The sequence below is a fragment of the Centruroides sculpturatus genome, unplaced genomic scaffold, assembly GCF_000671375.1.
Source record: "Centruroides sculpturatus isolate CEXI.00-Female unplaced genomic scaffold, Cexi_2.0 scaffold821, whole genome shotgun sequence".
Classification (NCBI taxonomy): Eukaryota; Metazoa; Arthropoda; class Arachnida; order Scorpiones; family Buthidae; genus Centruroides; species Centruroides sculpturatus.
In genome coordinates, this window is record NW_019384950.1 from 103,322 (window position 1) to 117,872 (window position 14,551).

At 28.0% G+C, this 14,551-nt stretch overlaps 2 protein-coding genes and 1 pseudogene across 2 annotated transcripts; 2 read left to right on the forward strand and 1 right to left on the reverse strand.

The window, feature by feature from the left end:
- Positions 1 to 1,844: 1,844 nt before the first annotated feature.
- On the reverse strand, positions 1,845 to 9,070 carry LOC111632272 (UDP-D-xylose:ribitol-5-phosphate beta1,4-xylosyltransferase-like). The gene is made up of 2 exons (XM_023376666.1): positions 8,789 to 9,070; positions 1,845 to 2,176 (listed from the first exon to the last, which is right to left on the reverse strand). The coding sequence occupies exons 1-2, from the start codon at positions 8,925 to 8,927 to the stop codon at positions 1,944 to 1,946; spliced, it is 372 nt and encodes a 123-aa protein (XP_023232434.1). The 5' UTR covers positions 8,928 to 9,070; the 3' UTR covers positions 1,845 to 1,943.
- LOC111632271 lies at positions 5,874 to 7,937 on the forward strand (annotated as a pseudogene).
- Positions 9,071 to 9,116: 46 nt separating the features above from the next.
- Positions 9,117 to 11,997, forward strand: LOC111632255 (THUMP domain-containing protein 3-like). The gene is made up of 3 exons (XM_023376645.1): positions 9,117 to 9,479; positions 11,343 to 11,857; positions 11,973 to 11,997. The coding sequence occupies exons 1-3, from the start codon at positions 9,279 to 9,281 to the stop codon at positions 11,995 to 11,997; spliced, it is 741 nt and encodes a 246-aa protein (XP_023232413.1). The 5' UTR covers positions 9,117 to 9,278.
- Positions 11,998 to 14,551: the final 2,554 nt, after the last annotated feature.

Genomic DNA, 14,551 nt, shown 5'->3' on the forward strand with positions numbered 1-14,551 from the left:
CAGTCAATTCTAAACATTTACTTATATTTATTTATATAAGTAAAAAAAAATAAACTATATATAAATAAATTAAACTTTGAATTCTATACATTATTCACTTTCTAAATCATAGTTTTTATAACAATTTTTTTAATCGAAATTACTGAAGATGTATTATTTTTTGGCCAATAATAACCAAATTTTAAAAATGTATATTGAATTGTCTTTTATATAAAAAAACTTGCTGTTCTTCTTATACATATAATAGAGTAAATCAGAAGAAAAACAACACTATACATCCATTTACAAAATAATTTGATTTTTTCTTTTAGTAGAAAAACACATTTGGAAGTAAAAATAAAACTCTGATATGGTAAATTTTAAGTTATCTATCATTCAGTCTTGTTATTTTGTTATTTACTTTTGCTTATATTAGCAAATTCAAATAGAGTTTGATATAAAATAATTGTTATGCGTGTCATCAATTTTTAAAAATAAACTATTATTATTTTATGAAATTAAAAATTTTATATTTTTTATTTTTTCAAACTCAATATTTCATATTTTATTGAACATTAATTATATATGCTTCTATCTACACTATATATTATACTTATATTAGATATTATTATTATAACATATATAAATAATAACCTAAGTATGCAGCAAATACAAAAGTTTAACATATCATGTAAGCATTGATCATCCTATAAAGGTAACCTGATACATGACAAATATTCTTTCTACTTTATTTAATATAATTATTGCAGAATGAAACAAATTATATTTGTTATTTGTAGTCATAAAGTAATATGATACAAACATACAGTAAAAATATAACCACTGTAATGTAATTGTAAATCTAATGATATTATATCTGTTGATAAATGTTAAAAATTAATTTAGATTTGCATGTTACAATATCATTTGATACTGTTGAGTCTATTAGCAAAATGGAAAATTTAATTACACATAATAAGATAGTTAAAACATTTCCACAGACAAAGATATGATGTTTGGATTTATAAGTTTTAATAATCTAAAAATATAAAGTTTTGTAATTGGTAATATGTTTTAAGTATGGTACATATTAATCTCAATTCATTTTTATTAGGTTAACCATATTTACAATTCAACTAGGTTCAGAATCAGTGAAAATGGTGCCCTTTAAAATTTATTATATCTATTTATTGATCTATAAATTTACGATATTATATTGACGTGTTTCTATTCAAAGATTGATTCTACAATCAAATATTAAAAACAGGAAAAAATTAGGATCATCATCTTGTCACTCCCATTTTTATTAAAATTTTCAGATCAGTTTCCTTTTCAAAACAAAAGTTTGTTTATACGTTGTGGGGGAAATTAGTTCTTTCAGTTCACTGCATTTACTTTGAAAATTTTTGAAAAATGAATAAAAAAAAATCAAAGACATTCAGAAAGTATCACATTTCAAGAGTGATAAAATAACATTGATATAAATCTAGCATATAGCAATATATATTCTGTTTAATCAAATGTATTATCTAACTGTGGCAATAGAATACATCAATAGTCCTTTTATGCTTTCTTTTCATGCTACTAGTCTCAAAATGGGACTGATAATAATAAGTTAAAATGCTTTTATGTTATCAGTTTTAACCAGTGTTTTAAATTAATTAAACTGTTTTAATCATTATTTGCTCACAATATGATAGTTTAAATTGCTGGCATTGCACTTGTTGTTGAAGTTGGCAACAGACAAAATAATGATTATTATTATATGTCAGTTATTATAATTATTACATCTTCAAATTATACATTTTTAAATTGTTTTAACATGTCCTTTTAATGTCAGAGTCAAATTTTCTCTAATTGTAATCTTATTCACTTACTATGTCCCAAAGTTTGATTACAATAAGTAGCACCTACTGTATAAATAAATATGCTAATATTCTGTTTAATTAAATTATTTTTGTTTTCTATATCATAGAAAAATAAGAAAAATTCTTACCAATTGCTGCCTTTCCCCATATTTCAACACTATATGTTTGTTGATCAAATATTTTTGAATCATTTGATTTTGGTTTGTGATATTGTTTACCAAAATCCAAACTATGATTATTCCACCATTTTACTGATGATCGGTCATTTACTAATGTATGTTGCTGTTCTCTTTCAAATTCTTCCCCCCAAGGATTCCATTCTTCTTCTTCTATAATTTAAAATTATCTTAAATATAATTTTTCAATAGGCTTATATTAACAATTATTTTTTACAAAGGTTTAAAACTGATTTTCAATTCAATAAATCATCCCTTTTCATTTAAAGTTATATCAAAAATGCATAATCTAATATTACTAAATCATTAAATTTTAATTTTTTATAAAATTCCTACTTATAAAGTTAAGATTAGTAGATATTAACAGTTATAAATGAAAAACTTAAAAAAAAAAATTGATTTTAGATAGCTAAGATCCCATTATGGTTTTGGCCAGGCCCACAATGAAGTGGCTGGGTGGTGAGGGATGGGGCCTGACAAATCCAGACAGACCACTCCCTGAAAAATTCCTGGGATATTTTGATGTCTCCAGAGTGTAGGCTGCCACCTTAACTGCTAACCATCCAACAATCAATCAATCAATCAATTTAGAATCATCTAGAAAAAAAATGTACCTGCAGCTGTTTGATCTTTTAAGATAATTTTTAAAAATATTTCTTTTATATTAGTGCTAATGTAACATTTATGTCTCTTTGTAATTTGTCTGTTTTTATATAAAATAGCCCAAGAGGTCATGAGATATGGCAGAGTCAATCTTTCTGAGTCTCATCTTTTTTAATCAATATACAATATATCCTTGCAATTATATCATTATCATAGAGATTTTTCTTTAACATCTTTTGCATATTGAGGTTGACAAGAGGCTCAACATAAAGCTTCATAATAGCCTTCTTCAGACTATTTTATCCAATTCTGAGGTGTCAAGTCTTTTCATAATTCAACCTTGTTTTATTTTAGTGTTTCTTCTGAATTTGGGAAATTTTTTACTATAGTTATCGTTCTGGTTTAATATTTTCTTTTATCAATATTCATTTTTTATTTACTTATGGATTATAAAGTAATACCATAGGCAAGAAGTATAAGTATATCCCCAATTAACAATACATGATCTCTTTAAATTACAGTCAATTCTAAACATTTACTTATATTTATTTATATAAGTAAAAAAAAATAAACTATATATAAATAAATTAAACTTTGAATTCTATACATTATTCACTTTCTAAATCATAGTTTTTATAACAATTTTTTTAATCGAAATTACTGAAGATGTATTATTTTTTGGCCAATAATAACCAAATTTTAAAAATGTATATTGAATTGTCTTTTATATAAAAAAACTTGCTGTTCTTCTTATACATATAATAGAGTAAATCAGAAGAAAAACAACACTATACATCCATTTACAAAATAATTTGATTTTTTCTTTTAGTAGAAAAACACATTTGGAAGTAAAAATAAAACTCTGATATGGTAAATTTTAAGTTATCTATCATTCAGTCTTGTTATTTTGTTATTTACTTTTGCTTATATTAGCAAATTCAAATAGAGTTTGATATAAAATAATTGTTATGCGTGTCATCAATTTTTAAAAATAAACTATTATTATTTTATGAAATTAAAAATTTTATATTTTTTATTTTTTCAAACTCAATATTTCATATTTTATTGAACATTAATTATATATGCTTCTATCTACACTATATATTATACTTATATTAGATATTATTATTATAACATATATAAATAATAACCTAAGTATGCAGCAAATACAAAAGTTTAACATATCATGTAAGCATTGATCATCCTATAAAGGTAACCTGATACATGACAAATATTCTTTCTACTTTATTTAATATAATTATTGCAGAATGAAACAAATTATATTTGTTATTTGTAGTCATAAAGTAATATGATACAAACATACAGTAAAAATATAACCACTGTAATGTAATTGTAAATCTAATGATATTATATCTGTTGATAAATGTTAAAAATTAATTTAGATTTGCATGTTACAATATCATTTGATACTGTTGAGTCTATTAGCAAAATGGAAAATTTAATTACACATAATAAGATAGTTAAAACATTTCCACAGACAAAGATATGATGTTTGGATTTATAAGTTTTAATAATCTAAAAATATAAAGTTTTGTAATTGGTAATATGTTTTAAGTATGGTACATATTAATCTCAATTCATTTTTATTAGGTTAACCATATTTACAATTCAACTAGGTTCAGAATCAGTGAAAATGGTGCCCTTTAAAATTTATTTTATCTATTTATTGATCTATAAATTTACGATATTATATTGACGTGTTTCTATTCAAAGATTGATTCTACAATCAAATATTAAAAACAGGAAAAAATTAGGATCATCATCTTGTCACTCCCATTTTTATTAAAATTTTCAGATCAGTTTCCTTTTCAAAACAAAAGTTTGTTTATACGTTGTGGGGGAAATTAGTTCTTTCAGTTCACTGCATTTACTTTGAAAATTTTTGAAAAATGAATAAAAAAAAATCAAAGACATTCAGAAAGTATCACATTTCAAGAGTGATAAAATAACATTGATATAAATCTAGCATATAGCAATATATATTCTGTTTAATCAAATGTATTATCTAACTGTGGCAACAGAATACATTGGCTGCATTCAGCAGATCAACAGTTGTAACTGAACAAATCAGTAGCTGTTACATAGCATCCTGAATCTGCTAAATGATAAACAACATTGCATTAGAAGAAAAAGTCTCATTAGTCAGTTTCAGCTAGTGATAGGTAGTGTAAATGAAAGACACTACCAAATATGACGTCCAAACACATTCCAAAAGTGCACTACTGTTTACTGTAGAGGGCATTCAGCAGAAAAATACTCAACAGCTCCACAACTGTTGAGTCTGCTGAATGCAGCCATTAATAAATTCACAAATATGTCTCAAGTGGAAGGAGACCAGTTTTAAGAAGAAAATTAGAAGAGAAGTATATATTAATCTCAATAATTTCAGTGTTCCTTAGACTTTTTTGTTCCTATTGGTACGGCCTACAGCTCTAGTAAGGTCACTCATTGAGAAGTGTAATTAATGTTACCACCTGTCTGGTTTTCATCCAGACAGTCTGGGAATTGACTCACTGTCTGGGTGAACTATTAATTTTGTCCGGGAATTTCGTAGAAATTGTGAAATTATGATGAAACAAAGTTCTTGCAAATATTTTTACAAATTTACACTATTTTAACATCGAAAGAACTCACACTCACTGAAACTCATCTACAATTCTGCCATGTTCATCTGTTTCAGTGATGCCATCCCTTGGTTTTTAAACCAATATCTTGGTTTTTTGTCATTGTTCTTGGTTTCTAGGATTTTTCCCTCAAAAGTCAAGGAAATCTTGGTTTTTTATAACTTTTCATGAAAATGAATTTTTAAATAGTAAGAAAAATGCTTTGAAATCATATTTAACACATAAATATACCTATTCAACAAAATCAAAGCCCAGAGTGCACTGCCTGATGTTTAGACTTTCTCATGTCTTACTCTGGCAAGTGGCAGCAGGCAGTAGACAGTCGTGGTGCTTTTGTTCTGTGTGTAAATCTTGTTTTTGACATCACAACGAAAGTTCCAGATATGACTACCTTTTGCTACTTTTCTAGATAATAAATGAATATTTTTAGACTTATTTTTTTATTGTGTTCGCATAAAATTATATCTTTTACATATTTTATTTTGGAGAAGAAAGCAGATAAATCTCAGATAGGCTCAAGGGCCCAGATTCTTGGTTATGTGGAATATAGTTTTGTATTAGACTACTTTTTGACTAGATTTTAGTCTGTATAATCAGAGCAATTCTGCTGACGACTCAGTCACATGTTTAGTTTCAACATCTAAATAAGTGTTCAATCCATGTGGTCGGTGCAAGTTCCAACTAAATTGTGAATAAAGTGATTTTCTCTGTTTTTTTTAAATCTATTTCTTTATTATTAAAATCCCTATAATGAGTGAAGAATCTCCTAGAAAAAAAAATAAAGACTTGGTATGCCCAATCATTCAAAAAGGAATGGTTGCAACTTGAAGAATTTAAAGGATGGTTAAAAAGAGATGAAAAGAATAATAGCAAAAAGCTACTGCAGTTGTTGCTCAGTAACTCTAAAAAATGCAAGTAAGTCTATGCTATTAGCACACAAAAATACTGAAAAACAGAAGAAAAATTTTCAAGCTGCTAAATCAAAAGTAAATATTAAAAGTTTTGTACAAAAAAAGATAACTTCCGAGGAAAACGAAGTTACTGTTGCAGAATTATTATTTGCAGGAAATTTTTCCGAGCATCAAATACCATTTTCACAAGTAAAAAACTTATTTGAAATTTGCCAAAGAGCCTTTTCTGATAGTGAAATCGCTAAAAAGGTGAGTTACAAAGAGACAAAACTTTCCTATATCATTCAAGATGGTATTGCATATTATGAAAAAATAGAATTAGATGAGATATGTCGTAATCAAAAATTTTCTATTATAATTGACGAAAGTACTGATGTATCTACTACACAAGTTCTAGCTATTGTCATACGATACTTTGATTTGAAAAAGTTGGATATAACTGATGCTCTTCTTGATACAATTGTAGTAGAAAATGAAAGTGCACAATGTTTATTTGATTCATTTACACATCTATTTGAGGAAAAAGATATCCCAATGAGCAACATCATAGATTTTGCTAGCGATAATTGTTCTATGATGCTTAGTACAAAAAATGGATTCCAAAAACTGTTGAAAGATGTCTTACCAAACATTTTCATGCTTGGATGTGTTTGTCATTCATTTTCATTATGTGCAAGCCATGCAGTGTCAGTGTTGCCATCATACTTAGAAACATTTCTGCAAGATGTTACGTCCTATTTCAGCCGAAGTAGCAAGCGTCAAAATGACTTTGCCTCAATTCAAGATGTTTTTCAAATTGCAAAACATAAAATTCCAAAGTTGGCCCAAACATGATGGCTTTCTAGAGAACAAGTAATTTCCAGAATTTTGGAACAATGGGAAGCTCTGATCCTATACTTTCAATCTGAATCTAAAACTGACAAAGTTGACGATGCATGTAGAATATACAAGACACTTGTCAACACTGGGACAAAGCATATGCTCTGCTTCCTCCATTATGTCTTGGGCAAAGTTAACAATCTCAATTTAGAATTTCAATCTGGATACTTCAGGTTGCATAAATTGCATTCAATGGTGTCATTAAAGTATAAGAATATCTTGAGTTTTTTTCATTAAAGAAGAATATTTATTGCAAATGACATTAGTGACTATTGATCCCAGAGAAAAAAATTTCACAAACAGATAGAAGATTTGTATCTCAGCAGAAGAACAATGGTCCTTCTAGAGAAAGACCCAAATTAATGATCCCAAATGTGCCCTCAGACTTAAAAATGACTGCTTGCAATTTTTGATAGAATTGTATGTTCAAATTAAGCAGTAATTTTCTTTCGATGAAAATGGTGTAATAGCAAAGTTGAAAACTTTAGATCTGAAAATTGTTTTTAGCCAAAATTGCTATATGTCTATCTCAAGTCTAGCTTCTAATTTAAAATCACTCGTGCCTGAGAACAAGTTGGATGAACTGAAAGACGAGTTTAGAAGATTTTGATTGTCCAAAGAACAATTGAGTTTTAGTGACGATATGCAAATACCAGAATTCTGGTATTCTTTGCAGGAAGTAAAGGATGGCCTAAATCAGCCTAAATATTTAAACTTGTCAAACTTCATGCCAAACATGACTGTATTGCCCCATTCGTCTGCCTGTGTGGAGAGAATTTTTTCCCAAGTGAATAGCACAAAAACAAAGTTTACTAATAAATTAAATGCATCAACAACAAGAGATAGAATATTAGCAAAACAACATCTAACAAAAAACAGCAATTCATGCATTACTTGGCAACCAAGAAAAGAATTAATAAAAGAGTTGCAAGATGAGATGGTATATAAGAGAGATACTGAGCGACTAAAAAGAGCAAAAGAAAAAGAAAAGATAACAATTTATGAGTGCAACAATGATGATTAAATTAAACTGTTTTATCATAAATATTATTTATTTTGTATAATATTATTGCAAGCTTAAACAAGTATATACAATCTTTGCACCAAAAGCAAATACATTCCTATTCTAGACCAGCTTGGTATTTTTACAAGACCTTGATCTTTTTTAGAGCGCCAATCTTGGTTTTTTACAAAATTCCTAATGGCATCCCTGGTCTGTATACAGTGATGTGTGGCGCGCAACCTGTCGACTTTTTGTTTTGCATATACAATCGTGCACATCTATGGGCTAAGTTATCTAGAATGTTATTCTTTGCATTGTAAAATGAAATTGCACATGCATCAGGAACTTCTGTTCGAACAAACCTGACCTACCGTCCGGGTCAGCGATTTTGAAAAGGTGTCAAAACTAAGTGTAATTGTATCATAATTTCATTATCATTCATAAAATGTTGTCTTATTACTCTTGTATTAAAGTTATTAAAAGCTGTCATTTGATGATTTAAAGTCTCCCCTTAAAAATAATAAGAGCATTTACCTTATAAATTCATTTTTAAATCAAATATATTTAAAGATATTCTTCATCTTTTCAAAGATTTGAATTTAAATAATACTCTCTTTTGATTGGTAGAAGTTACTTTTACGTCAATGCACACGTATTTACATATGGAGCATTTAACTAAAAGTAACATCTACCGTTTAATTAATTCAAAAAAATATATATTTACCTGATATAGAAAATATATGTTTTGGTGGTTTCCTAGTCTTAGTTGGATTCTTTCTTAAAAGTATATAAGCAGTGTAACAAGTTAATAAAAAGTAAACTACCACAACAAAAATAGTTACTCTTTTTAACGTCAACCGCATCCCGCCATCTTTAAAAATTATTCCGATTAAACCTTTATCCCTCCGGCGATGGTTTATACGATACGATACTATTGGATGTTTATAGGATAAGGTTTAATAGCTATCCAATCAAATCGATGAAACGAAAAGTTATTTGTTGACGTTAAACGCGTCGATAGATGGAGCTATTAAAAATTTGAATTTTGTCTATGGAAGGTTTTATTTTTTTGTTTTTGTTTTTCCTTTCGTTTTTAAATTATCTTTAAAATCGAAACTTTATAAAATTTCTTATCTCCATTTTTAATAGTGTTTATGAGTGTGTTTGCTTTTATGTTTTATATTGGAAATTGATTATTATTTATTTTTGTAAAAATGGCGGATGCTGAGGAAAACGTGTATGAAGCGCACGTGAGTTGTTGGAAGGATCCGGCCGGTGTGTGTACCATAGAAGCTACTGTTGTCACTGGCTTCGAAACGGTTGCCAAAGAGGAATGCGAAGAAAAACTCACTTGTTCAGCCAAAATTGAGAGAGGAAGAATATTTTTTGATATTCCATTTAGCAGAGTTTCAGAGGTAGCATTAATTATAAATCTCCATATTTTAAGACGTTTAAACTGACTGTAACTTTTTATAATGTCAAAATTTAAACACAATTACTTAAAAATATAATTCTTAATTAAAATCCTTTAAATCCAGCATTTTTTGCCTATTTAGCTATTGACAAGTTTAAATCATATGTGATTACAGAAAGAAAAAAAAAGAATTTAGAACGTTGGTTCTAAATTATTCAAACATAGCAAATATTCTGGGGCTCCTATTGCCGACTGCTTCCACTGTGAGCCAAACTCTCTGCATAATTGGTACATTGGAGCTGGTTTAGGCAAGCCATCTTCACAAGAAGTGGGAAAAGATGATCCCATTCTCTATAACATGTTTGTATTCTTATAACAAGTTACCTCACTCACAATGATGGGAAAAATTATTCTACAACACCCCTTCTGGGAGTCAACCACCCGAGGCATGTCAGTCTTTAGAAGATAATGTGGGCTCCATGTTTCAGTTCCATATTTTTTATAAAATGCTCATTATTGAGCTTGCCATCCTTTCACAATTGCCACATTAGTCAAGCTCTTAATGAAAGAAAACTCAGTTGTTGACTACTAGGTGAACAGCCCTGTGATTAATTTTTTTTTTGATAATGTAAACAAAGGTCTAATAAAAAATTTTTTCCCATGACAAGTAAAGAACAAACTTTATTTTCATATATAAATTTTTCTTTTCACATTACTATTCATTGTAATAAAGAAATATCAGTCCAAAACAGCTTTAAATGGTCAAGTACTAGTGCTATTTCCCTATATTAAAATAAGTTACATGGTATAGTACTAGCATTGAAATTAAACAAATAATAGTAACAATAAAAATTATAACAACATTAAAAAGCAACAAAATCTAAATTACAAAAATATGAAGATGTAGGCTAGTTTATAAGCATCAATTAAAATTATGTAATAATACAGAAATTCATTGGACAGTTTCATACAGTGGTTTATGTAACCTCAGTTATAAATCTGTAGAACTTGCAAAAATTTTGCTATAACTGGACTAGGCAAAACATTTGTAGGCAAAAGCTTTGTTACTCTAAGTGCCAAAATATACAAATAGATCATTTTAGTGCAAAAGACTGTGCACTAAGACTAATGCATTGTTATATGATTTAAGTGCAAACTCCTTTTGTTTTTATTTTAATAATCATCATCAGATGGGGCTAATGATGATCAGAGCTATGTTCACTAGTTTATCCTAAACTAGTTTACAGCACTTAACTAGAGTTACACTTATAAGATGTAAGTGATTTTTAGATAAAAAGCATTATGGCTATGAATGAGAAAAGATCTTGGTTGGGTTTTCTTCAAAAAGTGTTTCAGCAACTTAATAGAATGGGAGAAATGCTATGTGTTCAACAAGAGAATAACTCTCCAAGATATCAAGTCAGTAGAGTTATACTTAGGTATACAGCCAGCAATTGACAACAAGAAAGACATTTGTGCTATGCTGAAACTTATAGATGAAGAGAACAGATTTTTTTTCAATGCCACTTTAAGTGAATAATGATTGTGGACTTAAATCTTTCATTTTGTACTATGTAGTTTGTCTTGTTTTTGTCTGTTTCTTTTGTATTTAAACAAAAAAAACTAAACAGTTGCTTTACATGTTTCTGGAGAGCTTCATGCTTACAGATATAAACATTTGCTCTATTTGCTGTGGACAAACAATTTTTTCCCTTTCCCCAGAAAATATGTTTTGGTACTTAGCTTTGCCAGTCTAAACTTGTTTATCCAAACTTAAATTCTGGATTAAGTTTTTTGATTTTTGCATTATTTTATCCACTTTAATAATGCATTATAATTCTTAAATTAAATTTGTCATTTTCAGGCCTTAACATTACGTTCAGTTGACAATGTTTATGTGTTGATGACTGAACTAAAAGAATTTGAATTTCCTGATGAGAAAGAACAAGTGTTTGACAAGTTAAAGAAATTAATATGTGAAATTGATTGGCCTACTGGATTAAATGTGTGGAAAAAAATTTCAAAGTATGAAAACAGAAGTTTAGAAGAATTGTTTCAGTGTAAATTGACACCAGAAGTGTCAGAACAAGGTGACGAAAAGAGTTTAAATATTCCAAAATTTCGAGTGACTTGTAACAGAAGTGGTAAAAATCATTGTTTCACGTCTATGGAAGCTGCAGCTGAATTTGGAGGTGCCATTAATGATCTGTTTCATTGGAAAGTAGCCATGAAAAATTATGATATTGAAGTAGTTTTAACTATTAGTGAAACAAAGCTTTACGTTGGTATAGCTCTTACTAAAGAAAGCCTTCATTGTCGTAATTTGGAACATTTCGGCCCTACTTCTCTGAGAGCAACAATTGCTTATAATTTACTCAGGTATAATTTAATAACTTTGTATTTTTATTTTCATTTTATATTTCTTGATGTATTAATTGTTTTAATGATGACAAAAATAAATTTTAAAATTATATTGAATAATATTAAACTGTAGAAAAGAAAATTTATATCTGAAATAATGAACAAACCCCATTTGGTAATAGAAGTTAGCTATTACTTGAAATTTGTTATATTTTGTAAATATTGTAACATATTAGTTTACAAAAATTACATAAAATAATGTTAATGAAACAGTTTTTTCTAATGTGATTTCAGTTGTTATTACTTTATTTTTCAAAGATCAATAGTCCATATAAACAAAATATCAATCAAAGTTGAACATTCTTATCTAAAAAATATAATTGCTAGGCTCCAGTAATCTAATTGACTTATTCCACTAAGCATATTTCCAATGTTTTTTCATACATTTAACAGGAGAAAATTCATAGATTGAAAAAAAAAAAAAAATGCTGTCAAACTGAAAAAGTCTTTCTTCCATTAATATAACAGTATCTGGATATAAATAATCATATAATTAGATTTCTATTATTCAAGACAGTTAAAATAAAACAAACTTCATGCATTACTGAGAACATTTTATAATAGAATTGTGCTTTTAGTCTTACTCTTCAGAGTAAGAATAAAAATATTTGAATATAGAACAAATGTACAAATTTTTGAACATTTATGTTAATATATTGAATTTACATATAAAAATTTAAAAAAAAGTAAATGAATATAGAAAGGAAATCAAAATTTACTTTTATAAAACAATCTTATTATAGTGTTATTTATTTAATCAACAATTAAGTTGTAGCTTTTTCTAAGAGCAAAACTAATTTTTTTTTTTGTAATTAACACCTTTTTTATTATTAATTTCTAACAATTTAACAAAATTTAAGAAAGTAAATCATAAGAGGGCTTGGGAAAACATTTCTACAGTTTTCTTTCTTGTGCTTTTTGATAAACTGAAAACACTTAATAAATGTTTTCAGTTTATCATCAGTACGAGTTTAAGTCCATTACAACACTTCGTTATTAAGGAACTATGTTTATTTTACTTAGTATACATAATATTTTTATTAGAAATATTAAAATTAAAAAATGTATATAATATATTTATTATGNAATTCTACCATTGAAAACTTTTTTTTATTAAATGTCACCCAAAATAAACTGTGCTAATGTCAGTATGATCAAATACAGTCGACCCCCCTATAACATGGGTTCCTATAGTTCAGATTCCTATATCATGGCAAAAAAATTGTGACAGTATTTGTACAAACATGCTGAAAAAACTCGCATAATTCAGTAAAACATCATCGCCGACTCGTGTCACGACAGGATTGGTCGAATCTAGACCAATAGTGGATATTGCAAAAACCGTTGAGTTTAAACGAGCAGTGGACCTACTAAAAACCAATTATTATTTAACATCCATAAAAAGTACATTTATATTAATGATGTCTCCAAAGTTCAGCGAATTTTTCGCAAAAAAAAATAATTTATCAGGAAGCACGCGAGTGCCATTCGATGACAAGCTCCACGATGAAAACAAGCTTAAGCAATGGCGTAGTCAAACAATGCATGCTCGGTAAGTAATCCTACAATTTTTTGTTTATATGGATTATTCTCAAAAAATTGTATGTATTTTGGAAATGTTGAGTTGAATTAGTCTAGAATCGATTAATTTTATGGAAGAAACCTTTCAAACAGTCATACTCCGTAAACTCCACACGTGCCGGGCTGTGATTGGCTGGACTCGTAGAAAATGGATTCATAAAAACCGAAACGTATCTACCGTGTTATAGGGAGGGTCGACTATATATTTCTGTTAACTGATGAAATTTTTTCATGGATTAGCAGTTGAAAAACACTGGTCTAGACAATTCATCTTTCATCTAAGATTGCATACCACTTATTAAAATATTTCATCTAAATTCACATAATATCGTCAACTTGTCTTAAAATGAGCATCAAAAAAACAAATTTTGCCACTGTCACAACATTAATTTTCATGTGATAAAATGAACAAAAATTTTACCAGAATTCATTAAACCAAACTGTAAATTACCTTTATAACCCCCAAGAAATAACCCTATTTTCAATAACAATTTTATTATTTATGTTGAAAAGTGTAAAAACAAAAAATGGTACTATAATAAATGTTCTAATTTGAGTAGAATAGATTTTCTTATCCAAGTAAGCAAAGACGGGTTTGGCCTTTGATTGTAGAGCAATTCAAACATCTGGTTTTAGTGGACCATTCTACTGTACTCAGAAAATAGGTGTTACAGTTTAATGACTCTTATCCATTTAAATAAATGGGTCCCATGCAAGAGGGTGCTACTTTGCATATTAGAGGTGCATACAGTGATGCATGTTTGACTATTCTGCCAATTCTTGCATCACTGTATGCACCCACAATATGCAAATAAAATAAAATAAAATACCAAATTTGCCTCCTCTTTATTACTCTTTTGGTGCCAAAAAATATTTCCTACTTTCCAAACAATCTTCAGCAGAAAAAAATCACAGATTTCTTCTAGCTTTGTTTTTGTCTGATATACTGCTCCACACTTAAATGGAAAATACTGTTTCTCCTCATTTTGATTGATTTGAAAATCATTTACATCATTAATTTGTTTTTTTAAATAAATTTAATTTATCTTTATTGAATAAATTGCATGGAAT